Source organism: Triturus cristatus, chromosome 12, assembly GCF_964204655.1.
Source record: "Triturus cristatus chromosome 12, aTriCri1.1, whole genome shotgun sequence".
NCBI classification, from domain to species: domain Eukaryota; kingdom Metazoa; phylum Chordata; class Amphibia; order Caudata; family Salamandridae; genus Triturus; species Triturus cristatus.
In genome coordinates, this window is record NC_140595.1 from 22,270,172 (window position 1) to 22,284,326 (window position 14,155).

Below are 14,155 nucleotides of genomic sequence, written 5' to 3' on the forward strand. Positions count from 1 at the left end.
GCACCATGAAATGTGTAATTGGAGGACCAGCTGTGTCAAAGCACGAGTGTGTTTTGTGGGATTGCCATATGTTCTTAAAGAGAACAAAGGGGTTATGCCTGCTTGGTGTGTGTCACTACTAACAAGAACATTTGTCACCTTCCCTCTCTGACAGGCCTCTTCTTGTCCTTCTCCCCATCCCTGTCTGTTTAGTCACTGTCAGGCCACAATCTCATTCTCTCCCCTCTGCAACTCTGCCTCTATACCTCAACCCAGTGAGTCTCTCAAACCCACTAACGTTCAAGCTCCATGCAGTGTCCCACATCAATAGTCCTCTACTGTTACAGTCCGCTTCCTTACTGAAAGATTTTCTTTCTTCCCTTCAAAGACAGCAGAAAAGTGAGTTCCCAGTCACAGAGAATGTGCAGACTATCCCGCCGCCCTACGTGATACGGATGATCCTCATATACAGCCGCACAGCCTCTCAGCCACAGCTCTCTGTGACCGAACCCATGAAGGTAATTTGCTACTCTTACGTAAGCTACAGGGTTATTGGAGCGTGGGAGGTAGCGCTGAGCTGGACTTCTTGGGGGAGGTATTAAACTACATCTTTAAATTTAATTCACAATTCAATCCACCATTCAATACAAATGCACTATGCCTTAAAAAGTAAAAAACTGCAGTTCGGTTAAATGCCCTGAAAGAGTTAAATAACATGTAGTCCAATATATAAACTGCAAGGCATTTGGAGTGGACTATATGTACTGTTTATACTTACCTACAGAAACTAATAAGTATTGAATTTTATCACTGCTTAGTACGTTGTATTGTTCCAGATGTACTTCAGACCATTTAGGGTTTTTGTCCTTTTTTTCCTTCTTATAATTCATTAGGAAAGAAGATAGGAAATATATTTGGCAGAAGATGAACTACCAGAGTCCCACTCAGTGGTTTCTGGAATACTGTGTGTTAACCCCAAAACCACTCCACTCTGCAGTGTCCAGCACTTTGTCAGTCATGGGTCCAAACAGGGGTGTCAGACATGCCATGTACTTGACAGGCATGAATAAAAGGGTGTCTAATCATCTCTATTTGAGAATGAAGTCCCACGAGAGCTGTCTGTGATCAAAAGTTATCTACTGCTGCAAGATACTTTATAGTGCTAGCTTAAAGAACTCAGAACTTAATTGTAAGTGTTGTGAAGGATGTCCTTTTGTTTAGTTGCCCTTTCGTCTTCGGATATGAAACTCCTTCAAATTCTGAGCACGATGGCTGCACTTAGACGCTGCCACTGAATGATGCCTGTGGGTGTGCAATTATTTGCACAGTTTGAACAAGTGGAATATACATATCCTTGTGCTATAATAAATCCCTTTTTATTTCATTACAGAAAATGCTCCAGTGTCCATATTTCTTTTTTGATGTGGTTTACATCCACAATGGCACAGAAGAAAAAGAAGACGAGATAAGCTGGAAGGTAAGGGAGAGTAAAGGAATCTATATTTTTAGTGACTTATTCTAACATTTAAACAGAAAAAACAGTTTGGTAAATCGCTGTGATGACCCCACGCCTCCATGAAAAAAACTGTGTATGAGAACGGGCGAGACCGTGCATAAGTTCCATTGAGAAGGAATTGCTCCACTTGGCTCTTGAGATGAGGAGCCTCAAAGAGGAGAGGACCTGCCGCCTCCCATACAGCATCTCTTCACTTACCTTACAACCATCAATGAAATAGTTGTCTGGAAGTCTAACCACAAACCTGTAGCCGGATTTCTTACCACAACAGAAATGTTCACCTATCTAAGATGGATACACTGGCTGAGAACAGGTTGAAGCAGAATCGCCATGCCAGACAAATAAAAGCAAAACCCTATCTTTATGAAATAGTTTGAAGAAAACAGTTGCTGACATCTGAAGACATTCAGTGACCCCCAAAGAACTCTTTAAATGAAATGTGGTAGTCCTTTTTTACTGAACAAGAAAGTCAACCAGCTAACTGATAATTCACTGCAGCTTCTGCAAGCAAAGGGGGCCCAGACCCTCCAATTAAAATCCCCGGATAGTGAAAGTCTGGCCTACGTGTGGAACAACCTGTTCAGTACAGACTGACAAGGTTAGGAACCTTTTCTAGCCCTGAATCGAAAGCTCACAGCCCACTGCGAATTCTGAAGATATTTATAGACCTGGCTTTCTCCTCAACTCCTTGAGCCAACGAAGGTTAGTAATTTTAGGACGAGGCACAAGAGGAGGTTCTGTGACAGAAGAGAGCTTTAAGCAATGCTCCTTACCGAAACATATGTATGGTATGTACTAGAAACTCTCTTCCAGCTGCCACCACCCCTCCAGGGAAAAAAACAGGTCCCGCTGGAGGGTGCAACTCAACTTTTCTCTCTGCTGTGACAAACATGTCATTTGCGTATCTCCAAATTTACAGTGACAAGATAGGAGCACCTCTCGGGTTCTCATGCACAACACCCAAAATTCCCACATTTTTCACATGACGAGCATATCCTCCATCAAGCATGCAAGCCCCCCCTACCCATCAAAACAGAAACTATAGTTCACTCCTGTAAAGCACAACTGGAGTACTACAACTTACTGCTGCGATTAGTAATGGTAGACAGGAAGGCTAACTCCATGGGAGCGGGACTGATGAAGTGCAAAGGATTACCACTGACAGCTCGCCACCAGACACTCCCGATTTAAGACTTCCGGCTCATATTCCTCCTCTCCTGGCTTGCCATCTTCGTCTGCATTAGATAGAACAATTAGTGTGCTAATAAGATACACCAGGCACGTTTAGAATAATTAGTTTTCTTTTGTAGTTTGATAAAAAAAAAAAGACGGTGCAATAGTTGGCTACAAAGCATTAAGACTGCGATTTGAAGAATAGCTTATAATGTATCACTTCTCCTTTGCCTCAAGTTCAGAATGTGTTGCTTTGTCAGGTTCCTGGTAAGCAGACCTGCTAGAAGCAACTGATGTCTGCACACCTGCATAGTTGTGTTAAGCAAACCACACACCTCTTGTAGTAATCCGAGGAGAAAAGGGAGAAAGACGCTCTAGACAGGAACTTGCTCTCAGAATTTGTTTTTCATGGAAAAGGATTGTTCTGGATTACCTCAGTGGTAGAGTACTGTAAAACACTGAATAGTCTGTAGACCAAGTAGGAGGCCACTGGAAAATATAATGCATAAACAAGATTGAGAGAGCATTAAAAACTCAAGCTTACCAGTGTCGATAGCAGAAGATGCTGCGCAGAATAATCCTGACTAGTATACTGGACAGAAACACCAGTCTGCCATTGCAATCAGACTGGCCAGGATCTGAGAAGGTAAAACAAGATACGATAACTGAAGGTGTCGAGCACAAGCACAATGAGGGAAGGAAAATAGTGGGGATCCTGAATGAGGTATCCAAGAAGGATCAAAATCATAAGCATGAGGGACTAATAAAAAGGTGCAAACTAGTGTATAGCAAAGGACCACAACTAACACCCCTTTGTTAGGCACAGACTCCATATCACTGTTGCCTTAAAAACAGGCTCTACCGATCATGCCCCGGAAGTTTACTGGAAACCAAGAAGCGGGCGTGCAGGTGTACTAGTCTTTTGAATGATGTACTGTTGAGGACTTTTCAGTTTCCACTGTCCCTTTCGCGAAGTCTCGAAACCAGACTAGTACTAAGCCTGCTGTGTTGAACCTGAATCATGACACCTTGGCGTTTTGAAAACTGTGTGTGCTTCCAGTGCTAAAAAGGAAAAATACCAGTCCTCAAAATTTGCTATTTTGGTTACTAAAAAAGCGGATGCTGGTTGATAGTGTCGCATATGTTGACTTAACTAATGCTTCTTGTTGATGATGAATGACATTGGTAGAAAACATTTTTTTTTTTTTTTTTTTTTTTTTAAATCAAGAGAGCTGGCCCAGTGTGATGACATTTTCGTCTCCCAAAGGGTCAATATATACATGGCTTGAAGCAGCAGCAGAATTGTTTTTATGTTATTATCTTTAATTTACTGTTCCTAAATGGAGAATGTCAATCTTGGAGCACTAAATTAAAAAGTGTAAAGTCCTTCTGAAAGGAAACATTCAGTCCTTAATATAATACCAATACTATTCCCCCACACTCCCGTCAATCTGCATAAGTGGGAGGGGGTCCGGTTCAAGTCATAGCCCCCAGTGGCACTGCCTTACAAAACTCGCTCCTTCCGCCAGACCCGCCCTTTTGGACCAAGGTGCGTCTCGTGCCAGTTGAGTAAGACTACTGGGAAGTGCGCAGCAAATGAGTGAGACTATTCTCCAAAAAGTAAGCTATAGACAGTGACTGAACTTCTGCTCCAGCATATCAAACTCGCACCCAATGTGAGACTGAGTGACACTGTTTAGTATATTAAAACAAGCGAGTGTCCTCACTGAGTGAAACTCACTGTTGCTCCCGTCCCACTTTTTTATATTTTTCTTTTGCCAGAACCCGAGAGTTGCACATTGCTGCCGGGCCACTGGATCATTTATTTTTTGCACTATTCGTGTTTTGGTAATATAATTTTCTGTTCAAAAATAGCCATCTTTGAATGGTAAACTAAATCAACGAAGAAAAGCCAAAATGACTGCTAGTGCATTGTGTACGGATGTGTTTTCAGATTACTTATGCACATTTTTGACCATGTTGGATGTTTTTTCATCCACAAACCTGCTTCAAAACCACTGCCCAAGGCAAGAATATATATTTAAACATTTTTTTTTCTTTTACAGCTGATTTACATAGGAGCGGTGCCAAAGCCAATATATCATCCCTCACATTTTATTGATAAGCCATGTTGGCTTTGCCAATGCTTGTACTCTGATCTCTTGCCTGCTACCTCTGAACTACTGCCTAATGCTTTTGCTGCTTTCAGAAGCAACTGGACCTAGGCGCAGTCACATAAAAAGCTTATTTTAATAGATGCTGATTTGTATTCATGCTGTGATGTGGGAAATAATTGTGAATTAGCATAGGTATACTGATTGTCCAAAGGGGTATATTTCCATTAAGCAATTCATTGTGACAGGCTATTCCACCAGCCTTTTCTGAAAATAATTTCTTTGTATTCCCAGGATATGTTTAATTTTTTCGGAAACTTGGACACTAAAGGCACCAACTACAAATATGAAGTGTCTCTGAGTGGCCCTGCAGTGGAACTCCACAACTGCATGGCCAAGCTGCTTGCTCATCCTCTGCAGAGGCCTTTCCAGACACATGCCTCTTATAGCCTCCTGGAGGAGGAGGAGCCAAGCGAAGTAGAAGCAACGGTGTGATAGCCGGGACGGTGCAGCCAGAATGCAGAGCGGATTGGCACACTTGTGGACTCTTTAAGCCTTAGAGTGAAAGTAGCTTTTTTCGGGCGTTTTGGGCATAGTTCAGCTTGTTGCAGCTATGGATTGTTGGTAAAAAGGAGATGGCGCAAAAAAAACAATGACTGAAGCCTAGAATATGTAAGGAACTTACTGGGAACAAGGTGTCCTTGCACTTCTCTAAAATGACACATTGTTTTGCATTTAGTACTTACCACCATCTCTTTTGCTCATTCAGTAGTCTCCACGCCACAATATTGCTCCCCCAGCTATTTTACCTAAATCTCTTTTTTATTTTTTATAAACAGACGTGAAGCAGAAAGGATTATTTTGCCACCTCTGGCCTGCAAAAATCGGCCTCCCGCACAGGACCCGTCTTCGGGGTTTGTAAAAAGCTTTTATGTAGCACTTTAGCTTTATCTTAAGCCTCACCCTAAATCGCAGTTTGCATTTGCACTCGCCAATCTCCATCTTTACTTCTCTCCAGCCGTGGGAAGCTGCTATGCCCGACAGCCTAGACTGCTTGACTCTACTCAAATAGTGGCAGCTGAGAAAGAAAGTAGACAAGTCCACTAGAGACCAAGAACACAAAAAATTGCCCGTTGAGCACTTAAAACATTTAAACCCAGTGAAAAGAGATTATGCACACAGCTGTGTTCCAGTCTTTTGAATTTTCTGATTGATCACTATTGGCCATCTCACATTTAGCAGTTTTTTTGGGGGGGGGGGTTAAATAGGACGGGCATGCAAACATACATTCAATTTCCCTTATGTGGGCATAAAAGGCCTTACATTTGTGTGAAGGGACATCTGTGATTCTTCTTGAAGTCTGGAAGATGTCCAAAGATATAATTAAGTTAAAGAAACTTCAAGAGCACGGCAGTGGGTGCAGAAGCAATATAAAACAAATGTAAAAGACCCCAAAATCCAAGTAACTCATTATAAGATTACTGATGGTGTCCAGGAACGCAAGAATCAGATGTTACCATAATGAAAGGGTGATGTAAGCTCATGTGACACTGTAGCAGAAGTTTGGAAGTCCAATTCAACCGTATGTAAAGTATCATGTGGCAATGTGTACTGGCGTCTGATGAGGATCTTGTTGATGAAAAGTTCTGTTTTGTTGGTTTCAGACTGAACCAATAAAGTTTGGATTTTTTTGTAGTTTGTTACCTTGTCTTATTGGCTAATTAGGATATTTTGATAATGTTTCTTAGTGTGGTAAAAATACAACACCACTCACACTATGTTGTGACTTTCTCACATTGTTTTTTTTTCTGTGAAAGTGCTTCTTTGGTATCCCATTGTGTAACAGAGCGTGCCAGTTTAGCATCTGGTGAATGCTATGCTGAAAGCAGTTGGTGTCCATGGTTTTCTCCACTGTTTAGAAGATCATGTTTTTTTTTGGTTTAACATTCTAAATCTTTGAAAACAACATCCAAATATACCCACTCCCTTCTCTTCTTGCATAGTGCACATGTGACTATTTCACTATATGACGCTAGATGCTCAACCAACCAAAATTCACATCATTTATGCTTTTATTGAGTCGGGAGCAGGTCCAGGCGTATTCTGATGCTGTTTTAATATAAACGTGTGCATGCCTATACCACTTGTATATGTGATAGGCATGCACATCATGCCACCATTTTGGTGTATCTGAACGCCATCGCTAGTTTCCATTTTGGAAACCACGGATCATAGATTGCTTCTCTCACATTCAGCACATTTCTTACGTGGGAGATAGCCCTGATACTTTCTCCCAGACCAGCCATCTTGCTCCAGCAAATCCGTAGTCTCACTACCTTTTGGGAGGGGTATGGGAGTTGCTGTGTTTTTTTGTTGTTGTTTTTTTTTTATTACCCTCACTCTACCTAGAGCACTGACAAATATGAGTGCTCTCAGCAGCTATGCTCTGGAGCCTTCACTATCCACGCCTCATCTTCTTCAGTCAGTATCTCAAGAATTTCAGTGTGGGATAGAAGGGCTCCTCCTTTTTGGAGCAATTGGAACAACCATGCCCCCAGAAAGAAGGCAAGTGACTTCTACTACTCTTTTAAGGAAAAAGGGAGGTTAAACCAATTTTAGATCTTAACAGTCTTAGCAGCTTGAACATCTGCAGGGGAGAAATATAGAAGAAGTAGGTCTGTTTCTCAATGGGAAATCAGGAGTATCTAAACAAAACACCCCCATTTCAATGCTGCTTTATGTTTTTTTAAAAAGAAAAATCCTGACCCTTTGGCAGCCTTACTGTGACATAAGGACAGTGAATCCAACATTAGGTCCTTCTGATTTTAAACCAACGTGTTTGTGCACCAGACTAGTAAAACTTTAGGGCCAGGCATGTTCATCAACACTATCATCAAGCCTGATCCTCGTTTTTGGACATTAAAGCAGTAGACCGGTTCCACTGTGGTCCTTTCCCCTAAAGGATACTTGTTAGTCTCTGTTCATCTTCATCACTCACTAGACAATATCTAAGTGTTAACAATTGGTTTATCGATACCTTATTTGTCCTCACTTTGAAAAGAAATCCCTGTATAAAAGCCTGTCTCTAATTTCTTAATTATAGTCAAGTTGTGATGTCACTTGTCACCTGTAATAAAGAAATGACATAGCTGCTTAAATATATTGAGCTATTATAGTTGACTTCTGAAGTCACAATGCCTGTTGTCTGAGCCAGAAGCCATCATGACAGGCAGTTTGCATAAAATTAAAGCGGTAGTTTAATCAGGGAAGATGGGAACTGGCCTTTACTCCAGATATGTATATTAAAAAAGAAAATGTGGTCAGTAGAAGGAAGATTTATGGAATTATGGCAAGGTTGTAACTGGAAAGGTAGAATCGCTGCATGCTTATACAAAATCTAAGCTACATTGTATTTTTAGCCCGATTGGCATTAAACCGATTCTAATACTTTTACAAACAAAAAACTAACTGCTTTTTGATCCGTTTAACCCCTTCCCTGCTCATGACGGAGCCGCTCCGTCATGAGCCACGGTTGCCGTGTGCTCATGACTGAGCGGTTCCGTCATGTCACGGCCGTTGGCGGCCGCTCCGCCTACGCGGCGCTGTTTCCCCGCCTGTGCGGGGGGACAACGCAACTGGGCGGAGTCATGACGGAACCGTTCCGTCATGAGCACAGCTCAACCGTGGCTCATGAAGGAGCGGCTCCGTCATGAGCACAGCGCCACCGCGCTGCCCCCCCCGCATCCCCCAGCGGAATTCCCGCCGCAGCGAAAGGGTTAATTTTGCAGTACGTTTTCTGTTTTTATTCTTCATGTCTACAATGATCATGAAAAAAATAAACTATCAAATATTTAAGTGGTTTGTGGGAAGTGTAATATCTACCCATGTATAATAAGGGATAAAATATCCTCTGTGATGTTAGTTCCTGACCTTACAAAGGTCACTGAACTTCACATGACCTGCAGCATTTTTATAATGTAATGTAGGGGTACTTTATCCCATATATACATATCTCTCAATACCATCCTTTGGGTTACAATTGTGAGTTTATGTAGCTAAAATAATAGGCTATTTTTATCTAGCACTTAGACTGTTAAAAATGTCAATCATAAATAACCCTATACCTTATGAAGAATTTCAAACACCACCTTGCTCATGTCAATGTTGCAGAATTGCTCAAAGCAGCCAAGGGTGCACTGTGGTGTGTAGCACCATAAACAATCACAAATGAGGTTAGGTATTTACAATACTCACTGCTCGTAAAGCACCTGCCTCATACTGACTGATCTAAGGAGCACAACGGCTGAGTCCCCTGGTAGCTCCGATGGGGTTTCTCCTCCAGTTACCAACATCTTAGGTACCTTGGTTCTAACAAGGCACCAGAGACCATACCGAATACAAATCCAAGTTGGTAGCACAGCATCAAAGATGTATTGATTTGTCAGAATAAAGTTCAAATCGGGAATATTAGTGTGTGTGTATATATATTATATATTATATATATATATATATATACATATACACACACACACACACACATCATTGGTGAAGGGTGCACCATTGCTATTATCTCTGACACCTTATATTAAAGGTATTCAGCTTTGCCAGCTGTATTTCTCTTAAAGTAATTGTCCCATGGGTCTCACATCAAGATTGCTGGTCTTACTCCTCCCTGCACCCAGCCTGTTAATCTAGTAGACAGTGGAGCTTCTGTCAATCCAAAGCAAAACATAGCACTTTGGCCTGTTCTGCAGGAAAGGAATGCAGATGCCCCTGCTGGTGTTCCCAGGAATTTATGTGGACAGAACACAACTCTCAAACTTGTTCCCCTGCTGCATCATCAAGGAAGGTCGGCGACCTCGTGAAGCTTAGTAGTCGTGCATATGGCGTGAAAAGGTGGAGTGAAGAAAAAAGAAGTTCCTCAAAGCTGAAAGGCTCCCATGAGGGAAAGCTAGAATGATCTAGTACTGTTAATTCAGAGGAGGTTGTCCTGAGGCGCTTCAAGAGGCAAGACTGGGAGAGTATAACAAATACCAAGAATCTGATACAGTGTACAATCCAATTTCCTTAGGTTGATTTATGAGGCCCAGAGTCTAAAGGTTTATAATTATGGAAGTTTTCTGGGCCATTAGAAGGATACTGTTAAGATACAGAATTAGGTGAATGTCTGAGTTCTGAAGAAGGTAAAATGGTCTAGAAAAACTTTTAGAAACCCCAAAGATGCTAAGGATGACAGGACAGATGGTAAGGTAGTTAAGATGCTACATCTCGTCATACCAGAAAACTTCAAAACCTTTTGAAGAGTAGGGTGGATAGATACTGAAAAGTAAGTGTCGATCAGGTCCAGCTAGACTATGCAACTACCTGGACGTAGATTCCCCTCCAGATTGAATCCATCAGGCCAAGTACGTTCAGGTGTCGAGTTTTTCACAGGCGCCTATACCCCTGGCCTTCTGGGGCACAGGAAAGAAGGAACTAATCAACACCCACCCTAACGATGGAGCTGGTAAGATAGCACCCTTCATCACCAGTTCCTAGACCTTCTCATATATGTGAAAGGGCCCTCTACCAAGTAGGGGTGGGTAGAGGCCAACACTACTGGACCAGTCACAAAGTCTATGTATCCTTGGGCAGCCTGAAAAATCCACTGTATTGGGTCTGTCCCCTTCTGTATCCTCTTTCCACTCTCACAGACTCTTTCCTTACTTAAAACGTCCTCATTCTTCACCCATCCGCTTGTCACAGTCTCAAATTCCATTAACATTTTAGCCACGTGAGCCCAATGGGCATCCTACATTTTTATTTTAAATAAATGACTCGCATGTAATTTGTTGACTTTTTCAAACATATCCTTCCCATCCATCTTTATTTTATTCCCACTCCTCCTCATTTGTTATTGTATCTGAATCACTCACAATGTATTACATTGTTATCTCATGCATGAGCTGTGGAAGTCTTTAACTTCACCCACTTGTGTGTACTTCGCACTAGCCATAAATAAATTCATTTGGCTTCCAATAGTTGTCATAGCAAGGAGAAATAAAGGAGGGCTTACTGGTCTTGTTTCCAGAGGATGTTTGAGTACAAAGCCTACACTTCATTCTCATCTGCTCCCTGTTCTGCTGATTACTGCATCATAAAACATGGAGCTTAGGCCTCCACATATGTGGAAAAAAGAAACTTTGATTGGTTTGGCCAGTAAGTTGCCCAATCTGATCATTAGCACGCCAAGAAACCTGACTTATATAAAACAAGTTCATGATGGCAGAGCACGAACGGAGCAAAAATGCTACAAATGTTGATGCGTCACTGAGGAATGAATCATCAAAGAGCAGCTTACGGCTTTCTCCAAAAAGCAAACCACTGATGGCTACTATTCACAAAGCAAAAGGTGATAAATCCTGCTCAAGAATGTACAGGAGCCCGTCAATGGGGTTGGTGATGCCAGTGAGTTAAGGTTTTAAGGGCATGTTGACACTTTTTTGGGTCCTTCCTTGAGCAAAGGAAAATGGAAACGCAATTAGCATTTACATCTAGTGTAGCGCAGTTCTTCGCCCCAAATGTGGATCCAGAACACTCAACTTCAAGGCTAAAACATCAGGGTTATTTAAAGGTCTGTGTGGCCAGTGTATAGTGAATTGTACCATACAGTAAACTTTTAACCACTTCAAGGAAACCTGGTTGCCAGAGCTTCCCAAGCTTCAATTGGGGCTCGCAACTGAACTCAAGGAAGAGGAAGTCTTTAAAAGCAAAGGAAGGTCACTTTGAGTCATAGCCCAATGTATAGATTGTTGCCTGGGGAGAGGAAACTAGGTCCTCATAATTATTACCCTGTGCATGAGTATCATCTGGACAGAGGGAGACAAGTGGCTCATATCGCAATCAGAACTAGTCATCGAACAGCCTTCACTCCAGCAAACACACAGAAATGTGTTTGGAGGGAGATGGTGGGCTGGGTTTCTACCATACTTTGCCAGTATGTAATATACAAAGATTGCATAAACCATTCTGCAATGATAGGCTAAAAGGCTCCTGGTTCTTAAGGAGAGAATGCCCTGGGCTTTGGGGGTGGCACTACATTTGCAAACATGCACAGAAAGAGCATTGTGGAGTGAAACCAGAGAGGCAGGCTCTATTGTCTCCCAGGTGAAGGCTTGAGATGTTTTGAATATGCCAATTACTTTAAGTTTTGACCATTTAACAAGGAAAACAATCATACCAAGACTCCCGTTATAGGCTAGAGAGTGCCAAAATATTCTGGCAAAAATGAAGATATTTAAGTGGGAAACCTTGAGTAACTTGGAGGGGATACTGCTTTTCATCCTTACAGACTGACCATGAGCAGTACAGTGAGGCCAGTCAGAGTATGTTTACAGGGTAAATACAGGAACGGCGATGCAGACTTTAAGGTTACCTGCTAACCACAGTTTTAAGACACACAATTTAATCTTATAAAATGCTACACGATGAATGTCAGTACCTGCGTTGTATTAGTCCTGAACAAGCAGAGTGCTCACAACGCCTTAACACAACCCATGGTCTTCCAAGAGCGCGGTGGAGTGAACAGCCAATCTAGACAATAGTATGTGTCCCTTTTGTTAAGAAGAGTAACAAGTTTTATTTTCTTTCATAAAAACTGAAGGAAGGTAAAGCAGTGAGACTTCAGGGATCTTTGGAAACCATTTTCCACAACTCTGAGATGTGCTGGAAGATTGATGTCTTTGCATACCGTAGGTGTAAACCTAATATAAGAATGACTCAACTTGAGTCAAAATATTGTGCCATGATTGAATAATAATGAGGTACACTGATGGACTGAGTGATTGTTCCTTGTCATCCCTGTAGGAAAGTTATCCTTTTTGACATGGTCACCCCACCACTTTTTGCCTGGTAAATGATGCAATTTTGACAGAAGTGCACCTGGTTCCTGCTATCCTGGTCCTCCGTGCCAGATCTTGTTCCCTAAAAGTGTACAATTGTTTCCCTAATTGGCAATACCTTTAGCACCCCCTGTAAGTCCCTAGTAAATGGTACCCCAGGTACCTAGGGCAGGGAGACTAAAGAGGGTCCGTAAGGGCTGCAAAGCATGTTTTGTGCCAGCCTAGGGGACCCCCAGCAAACTCATACAAGACTGTCATTTCAGGCTGCATCTATTGGTGCAGACAAAAGTGAAAACGACATGACACACATCCCCTAATACTACATTATATTACATGTGAGGACATAGATGGAGGAGCAGAAATGCCCCATGTGATGGCCATGTTGAGGGCAGAAACAATGCCAAGGAGTTTTGTCACCTCCTCCAAGCAGGATGGCTAATAATCAGCATATCAAGGCAGGAGGCGTCAAAACCATCTGCTGTCTTTGATATGCGATACAGGCTTCACCTAGACAAGCAAAATGCCACCCCCCGCACAGGGTCCATTTGGCACCAGGACAGGTAGGAAAATTAGTTAAACTGGAGGCTTGTTCACTATCCGGCCAGTTCCTCCCCTAAGGTGGGCTACCCAATGTAAACACGAAAACTAGAATTCCACCATCTTTGTTTTTTGTGGAATTCGGTTCATTGGGTCAGGGTTATGCCCACTTCCCACAGGATGTGCTCATAGATGGAGTGTAGTCACCCTAAAGGGGAGTATCCCATTTGCTACCACCCGTCACTCACCTTAACGCCCCTAAATTGAGTATTTTGGTGGCACCCTGGATGCCAGGAACTCCGATTTGACTGACCCATAAGAAGAGGATGAAGAAGAGCTGCGAAAATCAGAACTGAAGACTTGCTGTGGACTTTTTGGCGCCAAACCATGCCTGCCTGCACCAGTCTCGACAACTGTTTAGAAACTGACTCGTCCTGTAGCTGAACCTCTACCAAGAACTCTGGTAGACTGTCAGCCCTTCGCAAATTGCCAGAGTCCAGAAGGGGACCCCCGGAAACCTACCTACTGTATATATTTTTTTCTTCCATAGGCATTAAGTGTAAAGGAGCATTTAAGTGAACATTTTACTTACCTGTGGAAAACAATATCTTAAAAAGTACTTACTTACGAAGTTCTTTATCAAAATGTATATAAAAATGAGTTACTTCTCTAAATTGGTCTCAGATTTGTTCTTTGGAGTGTTTGTCTCATTTATCGCCTGTGAGTAAAACAAATGCTTATAAGCACTAGCCTCTGAGATACCTAAACTGCTTGCCCGTACTACCACAAAAGAGAGCATTTACTGTTATCATATTGTTGCCTCTGTAAACCAATAAGGGTTGCCTGGACTCTACACAGTGTACCTATTTTTGGTCCACTATATAGAGAGCCAGCTTCCTACAATCCTATACCCATTTAGCCATAACAATTTTAAATTCTAATCCTGTCTGAATGGA

General features: G+C 42.1%; 2 protein-coding genes across 3 annotated transcripts in view; one reads left to right on the top strand and one right to left on the bottom strand.

Annotated features, from left to right (window-relative positions):
* BABAM1 (BRISC and BRCA1 A complex member 1) overlaps positions 1-6,480 on the top strand; it is a 34,177-nt gene extending 27,697 nt beyond the window's left edge. For both annotated transcript variants that reach the window (XM_085638303.1, XM_085638304.1), the window contains exons 7-9: positions 368-497; positions 1,370-1,456; positions 5,077-6,480. In XM_085638303.1, the coding sequence (XP_085494429.1) occupies positions 368-497; positions 1,370-1,456; positions 5,077-5,277 (418 nt within the window). In that variant the 3' untranslated portion in view covers positions 5,278-6,480. The remainder of the gene's footprint in view (positions 1-367; positions 498-1,369; positions 1,457-5,076) is intronic.
* USHBP1 (USH1 protein network component harmonin binding protein 1) overlaps positions 1-14,155 on the bottom strand; it is a 291,429-nt gene that overhangs the window by 276,818 nt on the left and 456 nt on the right. The window contains exons 2-3 of the mRNA XM_085638300.1: positions 3,213-3,306; positions 2,580-2,730 (exon numbers count right to left, since the gene is read on the bottom strand). The gene's annotated coding sequence lies outside the window, so the exon portion shown is untranslated. The remainder of the gene's footprint in view (positions 1-2,579; positions 2,731-3,212; positions 3,307-14,155) is intronic.